The following is a 13,544-nucleotide window of genomic DNA, read 5'->3' on the forward strand; positions in this document are numbered from 1 at the left end:
AGTCCGGTCAGCAAAGAATAATCAATGGATCATTATTTATACATAAAACTAATAAGTCATGGTGATTTAATGAATTCAGTAAAAAATACAAAACAATAATTTTTGTCGCAATCACCAAGTCTGGGAGCGGCCATTTTAGCCCAAATATAGTAGCCCCTCCCTCCTGCCATCTTCCAGCAGTGGCGTCACGGTGCGGTAAGCCTAGCGCCATTCTCCCCGCTTTCCAAGCTAAATCAATGGGAACTACTAGACACATCTGCAATCAACAACAATTATTGAAGATTTCCAGAGGACTTCACCATTGAAATTCACCAGAGCTATAGTGAAACTGACAATGCCCACGTGCATGGCAGCTGGATGCTGGAATACATCGGGTAAAAGTGAAAAAAAGAGTTTTTCCACCTTTCTGATTCCTGATCCTCCACGGACGGGTTGGTCGTTGGATCGCCAACTTGAAGAGGGAAGATTTGCCATCGAACTTCTGGCCAGAGGAAAAACCCGTAATATGTAGCCAACATTTGGAAGAAGAATGTTTTCAAGATGACTTGGATAACAGCGCGTTGTGACAAACACCAGATACAGCACTGGGACTTGATCAACAGCCGATACCGCACCGTGACAATGTCACTAACCAGTAGGTGGCAGTAGTGTTCTTTGACAAACATGGATGCCTCCAGTAAAGCACATTCACATGAAAATGACTCTGAATTAAAAACACTGATCATTTATTGAACAGGATGGAATCATTTTATATTTAAAGGACTTTCAGAAGTTTGAATTCTGAATATGGGCGACTTTTTCTTTAACAACAATCCACTAGACTTAGTTTCCAAGTTTAAAGACGTTTTACTTCCCATCAGAAAGCTTTCTCAGTTTAAAATGTTCCCCTGCATAGCGATGATAGCTGGAAGGAATGAACTCTATCGCTCCATAAACAGATTGCTAATCTGCTTCAGTCTATCATAAATAACTAACTCAGCATAAATGAATGTTTTTTAACCTTGGATTCAAGTTTTTATGCTGTTGGAATCTCATGTCTCCTAACAACATTTTATCTTTATTTTTATCATCTGCTCTTTTCTGCTGTTGTTTAGACACTAATGCTTGAAGTTGAATCTCTCTGTCTGTTTTTAAAGCCTGCCTAAATGTCTGAGGATAATCAGCAGCTGTGGTCAGTCACTGTGATTTTTTTCCTGCATGTTTAATCCCCACAACATCTCCTTAAGAATCACTGTACCCTCTGATGTCACGAAAAAATAGCATGACGTACTTAGATGTTTTATGTGCTTTTATTTTAAACTTGCATGTCCATAAACCAACTCTGTTTTTATCGTTTCCCCTACAGGAGGGGTTTTATTTCTTTAGCAAAATCTTAAACAAGTAAAATCAGTTTATTAAATGTGACTATTGATGTGATATTCACTCCAGAATTTGTGTGCAAGGCTCATGAAATGAAACCAGGTCAAATAAAGCTATAACACATGAAAACAACATAAAAAGGAAGCATTAAACTCAGTTCCAGATATTTTCTAAATAGGAAGAGACTTTGAGCCGCTCTGGAAGTTTCCGCTCCATCCTGCAGCCTCAGCCTCTTTCTTTGAAATCCAGATTCACTGTATCCTTAGATGCTGTTTCTCATTGGTCGTCAGCTCAGTCGGTAAATTAAAGCAGAGATTCCCAACTGGGGGTAAACGTACCCCTAGTGGTCTGTGAGTGCATTGCATGGGTACGTGAAAATATTTTATTTTTAGGTAGTAAAATAAAATAGGTTTGAGATCTGTTCTACTTCATGAGGACCAGTGGAAAAAATGAAAAAAATTTTATCAACCAAAACGTAAGTTTTTTTCTTAAAGTTAGTTAAAGTGCGTTACTATACGTTACTATATGACTGAGAGAGGATGTCATGGTGAGAGAACACAAGTGAGAAAAGGTTGGAAAACACTGAGTTAAAGGAAAGCCGGGGTTTAGAATCGATTCAATTCTAATTCTCAGTATTTACATTAGATTCTTTTCCAAACTGAATTGATTTTCTGGTTATAAAACCATTTCTGCCTGAATTACATGACTATGTAGTTATGATCCAACATGTTAATATTAGCAAATGAATAAAGTAATGGTCGTTAATGATGAAGTGGAAAATTATATTTTTCACTTTGGTTATATTATTCAGACTTTAGGAATTAATGTTAGAATCCATCCAGAATTTAAAAAATGTAAAACTCAGCCTCCTATTTAAGATAAAAAAAAAATCACACACACATATAAATATATATATATTATTTGTAAAAACAACAGACTATAATGGACTTCCACTTTACAATGATGCTTTTCTTTTAGTCTAATTCATAATATCTCAGTAAAACGAGTTTGTAGTAAAGTGGACATGTTGAAGTACTTGGAGTTCTTCTTTTTTAGGACCTTGCTTTAAATTGAATCAAACCAAATTGTGTTTCTCTTGTCCAGGTGATTTGGTGAAGTAATGTGAGGAATCAGTTAGGGGGGAGCAGAGTCGGGGACATGCTTGATGCTGACGTTGCAGAGGGACTGGCTATTCTTAGCACTCGGTGGGGCTCCTCGTTGGGTAACATCCGGCCCCCAGCCTCTGCTGTCGGACTGCCTGCTCCCATAACGGCCTCTGGGTGGCAGTAAAGCTCTGCTTCCATTTCAGAGACTCTCAGAACATCATGGACACTAAAAGAAACCGAAAATACTGAACTCTAGCGTTTAAATGAATTAAGAATGAATTAGTTCATATTTTCAAGAAGTAACTGTTTAGAAGAATTGACCGTTTTAACGTTCCTTCTTCATTGCTGCTCTCTGTGAGCCTGTGTCCTCGATCAAAAGCTTTCTTCTGCATGAGGACAAACTCTGGTATGGAAATGTGGATCTCCAGTAACTGCAAATAGATTGTTTGTGGCGAGCAGCTCTTATAGGATCTAACTGACACAACCTCCTTCACTCGGCTCCTCTTTTGCATCACTGAGCTGTTTTATATCTACCAGCCTGTTATTTAGGGAGGTTTGCCTGAGAGCTGCTACAGAAAGTAGGAAAAAACAATGTGTGTTGGTTTGACTTACTGGTCAAAAACTGTATGGAGTTTAACTCCAGTAAAAGTTGGATGGTTTACACTGAAAAAGTCAACAAAAAGTCAATAAAAGTTTTCTTCAAATAAGGACAATTTTCACTTCATTGGATTAGCTGAATAAAATAAACTGCCAAAAAGACTTTAAGTAAACAAAACAGATCTGTTCCTCGTTTAAGAATGGAATAATGGGCTTTATAGGGGTACCGGTACTTATTTTCCTTTGGAAGATCATTTCTCTATATTACATAGAGCATTATCCCATGTTGTACCTTTAACTAACACAAAGTATTGAATAACTGCAAAGCTAAAATCAAGGATGTTTTTCAGAAGTTTTGTTTCTGGTGAATAATCTGAAATAAATCGATTCAGAAAGTATAAATTAATTCACTCACTCGCCTTCAGAGGCCAATTAGTTAACAGTATCTGTAAATTAGTCTCTTTATAGGCTAAGCTGTTTTAGGAAGGTTTAGAGCAGGGGTCTTCAATGTTTTCCAGGCCAAGGACCCCCAAACTGGAGCGGGGACCCACTTATTATATACAGGGTGAAATTGTGTTATATCAAACTGGTCCTATAGCTGCTTTATTACAGATGGAGTCATGTCATGAAAGTAACCTGTACCTCCATGGACCCCCTAGGGGTCGCGGTCCCCCTGTTAAAGACCTCCGGTGTAGAGAACAGATTGTGAACAAATAGCAACATGAACGACTGCAAAAAAAGCAGCAGGATTCCTACTTAGACTGAAGTCCAGCATCGACTCCTCAGTCTAACTTTATTTTGAGTGATTTTTGCATGCAGTTTAATGCTTCACAAAATGGACCAAACTTTGACCCAATATTAAATTCACACACCTTCAAAAAATAAACTTGATGATTTTCTAATTCTCTGCAAATGAGCAAAACTCGGAAGTTTTATGACTAAAGACCAAAAAAAATGTCATTTAAACTAAACTAAGATATTTTAAACATAAAGACATTTATGGGGAAAACTCAAAAGTTTGCTGAGATTTATAGTTTCTGCACCTGAGAGAAATGGTGCTCATGCATGTAACCACGTTCACTACGGGAAATATCCAGAAACACATCTCATCACTTTTTTCCTTAAAAGCTAACTGGTTAGCAACATACTACCGACAAACCGGCCACAACCAAACTTGCTTGCCATCCTTCCGCCACAATTATCCCGCCTCCTTGATAAACGACCAATCAGATTCATTTATTCACTCGTGTAAAGTTGGGCACCACTCAGGAGAATTCAGAAATGCAACAGTTGGAACAGCCACTTCCCTACGACTTTAACTAAACTTACATTTAACTTGAGTTCAGTTTTATGAAGCCTAATTTACCTGGTCATAAGTTACAATTTGCATTGTACGCTGTAGGTAGGTGGTGGCCAATAATAAAAAATGTTATTTGATAACCTAATAATAATCACCATCTGAGCAAATGACTGAAATGATAATCACCCAACAGAATTCAGTCCAATTCAGAACGTCAGAGATTGAACTAACAGATTGTGCAGAGTGGGAGAATAGAGATAGAATGAAGCAGAATGATGATGAAGATGATGATGAAAAAAAATGAAAAATACAACATTCTTTTCATCTGCACATCATAAGCAATATGATTCTTTCCCTCGCAAGACACTCGATATACATTTGCAGAAACTATAAACTTTTTGAAAACAAGTCACTGGACTGCTGGAAACTGTTCTTTTTTGAGAACCACAGCAAAACACTCAAAAGCATCGACAATCAACTTTCTCAGGACATATTTGGACTGATCAGTAAATGCAAATATTTTCAAGACTGGACAATTTGAATGATCAGAGTGTATAAACGTAAATTTTTCCACTGTAAATAATTAAGAGGGAATTTATTTTTGTTGAAATGGGTTTGTAATGAGTGTTTTCTGTAAACGAATGACAATGTTTGATTATCCTTTTTGTTCGCTGTATACAGTTGCACCTATTTTTTTTAATTGAATTTTTCTAATAAAAAAAAAAAAGGGCGTCCCTATGTCCTCCAGCAGTCTAAGCCTATAGCAGCATAACTATAGAGATAGCTCAGGATAACCTGAGCCACTCTAACTAGAAGCTTTATCAAAAAGGAAAGTTTTAAGCCTAGCCTTAAAAGTAGACAGGGTGTCTGCCTCACGGACTAAAACTGGTAGTTGGTTCCACAGGAGAGGAGCCTGATAACTAAAAGATCTGCCTCCCATTCTACTATTAGAAATTCTAGGAACCACTAGTAAACCTGCAGATTGAGAGCGAAGTGCTCTGTTAGGAACATAAGGAACAATCAGATCTCTGATATCAGATGGAGCTTGGCCATTTAAGGCTTTATATGTGCGGAGGAGGATTTTAAATTTTAGGTAGTTAGCTTTAGGTACAAATTTGTAGTTAAAAAAAAAAATCAATATTAGGAACAGAGAAAACGGTTTTATATCGGGTACCTGAAAAATAATGATACATCACCAAATCAATGGTATTGAGGTTTATTCTGGTTTATTCTGGTACTAACAAGCTCTTTTCTAGCTGATGTGTGATCTACTTGCACAGTGATGGTGAGTTGCATCCTGTAGCAACCAGCTAACCCTGCAGACATCCTACATTCTGACTCATTTAATCAATGCTCCGTTTTCACTCCAACTCATCAGCGTGACGCAGCCTTCACCAGAAGCATGTTGATTTTATCATCAACATGCTTCTTGTGCAGATTTCTTTCTTTCAGTCGTTGTCTAGAGCAACTCAAGCAGTTGATAGGTCTTTAGATCATTATTCAAGCTACCAGCTCATGTATCAAGCAGCCTGTTTCACCCCAATAAGGAATTCATGTAACCTGACCTAACCCTCACCTGACTTTGTGTTCGTGATCGAACATATTTCCAAACAGTCAAGCTTCCTTCAGACAGCTGACCAGTAGCACAGCAAAAGGCTGCAGAGCATTAGATGACTGTGTCTCCAGCTGAGGAAAGCTTCAGTCAGTCTGGTTTCCTTCATCATGTCATTAGGAGGAGTTTCTCAGTTGTTTAACCATAAAACTCAAACTTTGGTTTCCCTTTGATAGTCCTTCCTCCATGCCTACATACATACTGGAGTTTTTCAGATATGCTGCCTGTTTTTCTCCCACTTTGTCTTCTACACTCACTAATGTTCCTTTTTTTCTCTTTATTTTCAGTATGTGGACAGAGCAAGCGAGAGCAACACGATGGTATAACCCGGACTTTTTCTACCCGGTTGAACTACAGCAGGTTTTCTAATCCTCTCCCACGTTACACTGAATTGAAAGTGGCTGTAATTCAGATTTTTCACTCGAGCCAACAAAGACTGCTTCCTTTTTTAATACCACCGAGTATTTCCAGCACTCACCAGTCTTTAAAGGATCGAGTAACTAAAACCCAACAATATCACCATAAATACTTTGATTCCTCCCCTCCTGTTTCCTGACTTTTCTTTGAAAATGTTGGAGGTAGACCCTATTTGCCTTATTGATCCACCAAACTACAGGACGTCTGAACATGGAGGAAAAGCGGGACTTCAGTTTGCCAAATTTGATTTCTGTGCCATAGATTATCTTCCAACAGATTTATTTTTGTTGTTTTGTTATTTTTCTCATTGCATTAAATCTATCACCATTGTACTGTTTCTCCATTTAAACTTTCTGTTGTTTCATTTGTTTTAAGTCTGGGCTGACTATTACAGCTTGAGGATAAATTATTTTTTTAACGGCTGTGGCATCTTGTTTCATACTTCTGTATTGGTAAGTTTTCCCGATGTAATGATAAATGATCACGTATGAAGCAGCCCTGTTCAGTCATTGTACAAAAAATTATCCGTATGTATGCACCTAAAACATTGCATTATTTTTTTTCTTGGTAATTTAGTAATTTTATTGATTATAGAAATAATCATCAGATGACTGCTGACAAGTAAAGCATGTTTCCTGTGTGTTGAACAGAAGGTTTGAAAGAGAGGGAGAAGAAGCGGAGTATAGAGAGCTGGTGAGTTATGTAGAAACAATCATCTCCTCCTGAATATAAACAAAAGATGATTGTAAAATTCAGAAGAAATGGGAACAAGTTGAATCCTAACTTCACCTGGACAGCAAAGTAAACTGGAGATGCAACTATGAAGCCACCTGTAAGAAGGGACACAGCAGACTGTACTTTGAAAGGACATGTAGGTACTTTTTACCAAGATGGTACATATCTCCTATGAGTCTGCTATGGAGAGTGATCTCCTCCTCCATCATCTGCTGGGCCTCAGACCAAATTAATGAAAGAAGCTCAACAAGCTTGGCTGACTGTTCTAGGAACTCCTCTAGATCCTCTGTAGATGATTTCATAAAGAAGAATTCTTCATTAAATGGAGAATATTATGGACAACCGTGAGCATCCTCTTCAGAAGACCCTTAAACACCAACACTGCTTCAATCAAAGGCCTCTCCAGAGCCAGTGGAAGATGGTGCTACAGAGGACCCTTTCTGCCTACAGCTATCAACATCTACAACTTGTTGAGAATTAAAACTGAGTTAATTTCCCTTTAGTATCAATAAAGTTATTTAATTTTGAAATGAATTATACAACAGCAGACATTTAGTAATGAATTAGTTACAGAGCTTTCAGTTAAACCAGAGAGTCCGCCTCGTGAATAATTACCTCTTTAAAGGGATGTCTCCTTGAAAGGTAGGGGACAGTGTATCTCCTTAAAAATGTAAACATAATGAGAAAGTAACAATATAAACAAGGAATCCAAGGAAATGGGAAAAGAATTACATTTCTGCAAAATGGGGGTTTTCTGTAATATTGAGAAAAAAATGAAAATATGCTTAATTTTGATAGATACGCATGAACAGGACCAAAGAACAGGGCTGTTTCGCCACCAGGCCTGAAACTGTTGGTGGAGTGGAGATAGATGGAGTTGGTCAGTCTGTAGACTGCTGGTTGGAGAGACGGTCTGCTGAGCTTTATGGGGAGATCCAGTGGACTGCATGAGCTGATACTAGAGCTTCACTCAGAGACCTGGAAGATGGAAGTCCAGTTGGATAACACAGGTTGAGAGAACCTGTCCATGATGAGCAAGCATGGAGCGACAGTGGAGAGGAAAAACTCCCCGTTGGGAAGAAACCTCTGGCAGAACCAGGCTCAACATGGCTGTTTTCTGCCAGACCGGTTAAGATGAGACAGGGAACGCAGTAAGAGTCCGGGAGGAATTACGCTCTGATGAAGCTTTAGCTACGATGGTGGAGGAGGGGCTGGAGGTGGGTTGAAATGATGTCATCTGAATGAAGCCACACAGAGCATTCACAGCCTGCACACAGAAACAGACAAAATGTGGATTGGAGGCCTTTTATGATGAACTTTGGATGCAGATTGGCTTTCATGGAGGTTTGGTTCAAAGCTCAATGGCTCTGTAGAAGGTGGATGTAGGAGAGCAGTGAGTTTCTTCTGTTAAACTTCCGCTAAGGCTCCATTTCTAATATCAGTTTTAGTTTTGTGGTGGAGAGTTACACTCTGTTGAATCCCTCTAAAGGTTGTGAAAAGCAGCATGTTTATGATGAAATTCTGTGTATTTCAGAGCAGCAGTTTTTCAGCAGGACAGTGATCCAAAGCAAACAGCAAAGATCTTGAAGGAGCAGCTTCAGGACCTCTGAGCAAATGTCCTGGTGTTTCTGTGAACTGACATCTCCCTTTCAGCCTGATGAAGTGTGGGATGTCCTGCAAATAAAAATGTGCACAACTGCCTAAAGACAGAAATTGCGGCATCATCCTAAGGAGAACTTAAGGATGGAATTGCTGCCAAAGATCAATAAAGTATTCAGCAAAACCTGTGAATACTAATGTATATGTCATTTCTTAGATTTCCACTTTTAATACATTTGTAATTCCAGTCTCAGTTCTTTGTCCATGCGTTCTCATAAAGAATTGAATTTTCAAGAAAGAGATTACTTTAAAAGCATTTAGAAAATGCAGAACAATAACAGAAATAACATAACTGAGTGTGGAAAAAGGTGCAGCCCTGTAAATGCTTACTGGATTCACCAAAGGTTTTCTGTAAAGCAAAGAATATAATTTTACTGCAAATCATAAGTCAAACCAAAGGGCTGATATGAAATGAAAACACAGCTGTTTGAATTACTACCAAGCCAAAGGGAATAGGTTTGTTGATAAAAACCTAAATCTGCTTATCAGACAAAATCGGCAAATCAAACACTCACAACCAAACCACCATGAAACAGCTTGTGCAAATGGTCCTTATAGCTATTTTATCCATGGCTAGAGTGGTTAGTCACTTATTTATAGTTTTGCAATGACAAGAAATGTCCAAATCCAATTTTATCCCAACTGGTAAATGGAAATTTCCAATTCTTTCTGTCAAATGCTTTTTCTGGATCTAATGAAAGGGGTTAGATGTTCTTCACTTTGGATTCTTTATTCGGGTAATTAACCTTCTTTTTCTTTTTTTTCTTTTTTTACAGCATACCCATTACTAATAAATGCAGTATGGTGTGGGTTCCACATGGTTAAGTATGACTTCAGTCCATTCTTTGCAGCTATAACAGCTTCAGCTCTCCTCCAAAGACAGTCAACAAGGTGCAGGAGCCTGTTTGCAGGAAATTAAACATTCTTCCAAAAGATCATAGACTGATTGTGTTTGCTGGTGAAGATTCTCAGTCATCCAGGCCATAGTCATTCCAAAAAAAAAATAAACAATCCACTGGACTTTGTTTCCAAGTTTGAAGACGTTTCTCTTCCATCCAGGAAGGTTTCTCTATTAAAATGTCAGAAATAGCGTTGAGTTCCAGGTTTTATACACCAGGCCAACAAAGCTTGGTTTTTACTTAGAAAACATGCAAATTGAAACGGACGAACAGGTCCACCCCTTAGGAATGGGGGTCGTTTAGCTTCTTTTAAGCCTGCAATGCCCCATACCTGTCTATGTCTCTGAAAGGGGGTCATTAAAGGGAATTGTTGGCCTGGAAAATAGGAGAGGTCTTCTGCTCCCCTGTAAAGGGGTGTGGGTTGAGATGATGGCGGGAAGGAATCAATTCAATCAGTGCATTGTAGGTTTTTGAGTCCACCCCCTCTGTTCATTTTCTTTCTTAACATAGATGGCTTCCTTCATGCCCCTCTCAAAACAAAGACCAGTGGACTGTTTTAAAATTTTTGGACTGATTGTTTATGAGAAGGCCAGATACTTTGTCTCCACTCTAATTAACCCCAAATGTGTTTTGCGTTACTTTAAGGCCTTATGGACATAGAAGTCCTGATGATTGAGCTTTTGGCATGTAATCTCAATGCAATAAAATTTTAATTAAATTATGTAGACAGATTCAATTAGCCTTGTGGCTACAGCATTGAAGATTATTATTGCAGATATTATATGTAATACTGGACAGGTACTCCGGCTTCCTCCCACAATCCAAAAACATGACTGTTAGGTTAATTGGCTTCTCTAAATTGTCCTTAGGTGTGAGTGTGTGCATGAATGGTTGTTTGTCCTGTGTGTCTCTGTGTTGCCCTGCGATGGACTGGCGACCTGTCCAGGGTGGACCCTTCCTCTCGCCCATTGACTGCTGGAGATAGGCACCCCTCGCCACCCCAATTGGGACAAGCGTGTAAGATAATGGATGGATGGACAGTGACCGGATTTCAGGGTGGGATCTGTATCAGGTTAAAGATAGGACAATGGTTGTGTAGTTCATATTTTCAGATGGTATTGAGGTTTATTTTAGCAGCTTTTCCCTTCTCCTTTACCCAGAGATGCTCTGGCTGGAAGGAAGGTCAGTCCCAATAGTCTTTTTTGCAGACCCAATTGTTTATTGCAGTTTTGTGAAGGAGCCGAACCACACAGAGATGGACAAATACAAAAAAGGCTCAATAATGATGATATAGATGATCAGGAGCTCCTGCTCAACGTCGGACCTCTAGAGATGCAACAGGAAATATAGTTTCTACCCAGCAGCGGCCAGGCATCTAAAATCTCTCATTCATTTTTTTTCTTCCCTCAATTCCTTCTTACCAGTCCTCAAAGCTGTGTATCAGTAGATACCATTCTAACCATTTTAAAAGGAATTTAATACACACATGAGAAGCAAAGAAGAGAAGAGGGGAGTTGCTGGTGTCTCATTACTTAACAGGCCATTTATAGACTTCCATCCTGTCAGTGTGTCTTAAATTAACGCAGGTTGCAGCAGGCTCCTCATATCATTAAATCACCCATGACTCCCCTACATGGAGGCGGTCCTGCATTCTTAGATTTCCCTCTGGTTGCCTTCAACAGGGCCCTAAATAGACTGAAGAACTTGGGTCTCTGCACAGCAGGTGTCTTAACAGGGGGAGAAGCCCCTTGTTAAGGAAAAGTCCGGTCATATTCAGAATTCAAACTTCAAAAACAAGTGTTTTTGTAATTTTGTAATTTGTAATCCAAATTATTAAAATATGTAATAATTTCATATTTAATGTCGTAGGTAGGTCCTATTTTAATGTCAAATCATTCTGGCTTAAACATGTATATAAATGTACTCTTTATGTACTTGATATTGTCCCAAAATTTAGAAAATGTATATATATATATTTAAAAAATCCTGTCTTAAAATCTGTGTTTTTTTCGTTATCTTCTGCAGGCCAGTTAGTTCTACGTCAGCCTTAACACCTAAATTCAGCCAATCATATATCAACGGTCATCTGTCAATCACATTTTTTCATTCATAGCCTCCTGATTCATATGTCGCAGCTAATAGCTAAACGCAGCTAAACGGTTGAAATCAGAATCCTTTCCTTTCCCATTGAGTTGCGTCCCAGTGTTCACGGGGATGGACGTCTGTGTCTTCGGCAGGCGTAGAGCTAACAGAACTGGCAGCGTTGCGAGGAAAGGGCTCAAACATGTACGGCTGGAAGCCTTCTACACCAAACCAAGCTTCTGCCGCCCTGGCGTCCTCTTCCACAACATCTTCGTCCCCGCTTTCCTCCTCTAAATAAAAAATGGATGACGGAGGAGACTCATCCACGACCTCCGACACTAAACTCTCCTCCTCTTGCATGTTTCCGCTGTCCATAGCGTTCCTTGACAGCGTCGTTTCTAAGTCACCAATTTAGTGCTACTTGGTCCCAATGGAATTTCCCATTGGGAACCTGCTAGCACAAAGTTGCTAAACCGGCCAAACCAAAAGGGCTTGCGATCCTTCCGCTCTGAATTCTGACTTTTTTCTCAGAATTCTGACTGTATTCTGACAATAAAAAAAGTCAAAATTCTGAGATTAAAGTCAGAATTCTGAGATTAAAGTCAGAATTCTGAGAAAAAAGTCAGAATTCTGACTTTTTTCCCATACTAAACTGAAATAAAATTAAAAAATCAGTTACCGTAACTTTTTTTTTTTCAGTGGAGAGATGTAAATTAGCAATAATAATCTCAGTTATTTACATGTAAATGTTTCGCAACTTTTAAAAATAAACTTGATCGCGCTGAAGATTTTCCTCAGTTGTTGAAGATGGTTGTCAGCAGAATGGTCTGCTGCAGTGGTCTTCCTTTAGAGGAGCGTCTGACAGAAGATGCTGTTGTTGAACAGCAGTCTGATAGAAGATGCTAATAATGTTTTTTGTTCTTATAGAGAATTCTTGTTAGTGAAATCATCTACTGATGAGTTCATAAAAAAGCATCCATCTTCTTTGATGCTATTTCCCCACAAATGATTGCAGAAGAGATCACACTCTCCACAGCACTTATGGGCTGATGGTCATAAAACTTCCTACCTTTCTTTCTTTTTATAAACAAAAAAATCATCTAAAATCTTGAGATTTGAATCAGTTTGTTAAACCTGCTTCATGAAACGAACCCCTGGAGCCACAGGAGGTCTTAAATGTAGGTTTAAAGCTGAGGGTGTTTTTCTGTTTCCTGACATAAAACAAGCTGATTCAGGTAAAAGTCAATATTAGAAACATGGAAAGTTCTTCCAGGACCAGATGTTTGCTGTCAGCCAAGTTTCAGTAATTTGTGTCAATTACTTCTAACTAAAACTAAATACAACATAAACAAGTAACCAATCTGATCTTCCCACCAATCAACTTATTGGCTGATGGTCATAAAGCAAAAAATAAAAGCCAGTTCAACTCTGAGAGAGCCACTCTTACTACCTTTTTTCTTCCTATTAATATAAAGATCACCTTAGAAGGAGCAGGAGATGGTGACCTGTACAGAGGAATAATCTCTCTGATATAGGTGGTCCTAATGTTTCCCCATTAATGAACTGGTTTAGTGACTTACTTTGGGTTTCACTGTTTCAGCAGTAGATCAGCGATGACTGATTGGGTGTGATTTGTGAAGCGTATTGAGAGCAGACAGGTTGTAGATTCAGCATCACAACAATTCTTTCATCTCACAAACTGAGGCCCAAAGGAAATGTTTCTCCACAACAGACTGGTAGAAGATCTGCAGCATCTTCATTCTGCTCTGTTCCTTCTG

At 38.8% G+C, this 13,544-nt stretch overlaps 1 protein-coding gene across 4 annotated transcripts in view; it reads left to right on the plus strand.

The window, feature by feature from the left end:
- The window catches only part of golt1ba (golgi transport 1Ba), a 14,084-nt gene extending 7,148 nt beyond the window's left edge, over window positions 1-6,936 (plus strand). Inside the window, exons 5-6 of one of the 4 annotated variants that reach the window (XM_038267807.1) lie at window positions 1,137-1,171; window positions 6,262-6,936. In XM_038267807.1, the coding sequence (XP_038123735.1) occupies window positions 1,137-1,145 (9 nt within the window). In that variant the 3' untranslated portion in view covers window positions 1,146-1,171; window positions 6,262-6,936. Of the gene's footprint in view, window positions 1-1,136; window positions 1,172-2,463; window positions 3,226-6,261 lie in introns of those variants that run through there. The other 3 variants (XM_038267808.1, XM_038267806.1, XM_038267805.1) reach the window with 3 other exon arrangements.
- The last annotated feature ends 6,608 nt before the right edge of the window (window positions 6,937-13,544 follow it).

The sequence above is a fragment of the Cyprinodon tularosa genome, unplaced genomic scaffold, assembly GCF_016077235.1.
Source record: "Cyprinodon tularosa strain WSP-4 unplaced genomic scaffold, ASM1607723v1 ctg685, whole genome shotgun sequence".
NCBI lineage: Eukaryota > Metazoa > Chordata > Actinopteri > Cyprinodontiformes > Cyprinodontidae > Cyprinodon > Cyprinodon tularosa.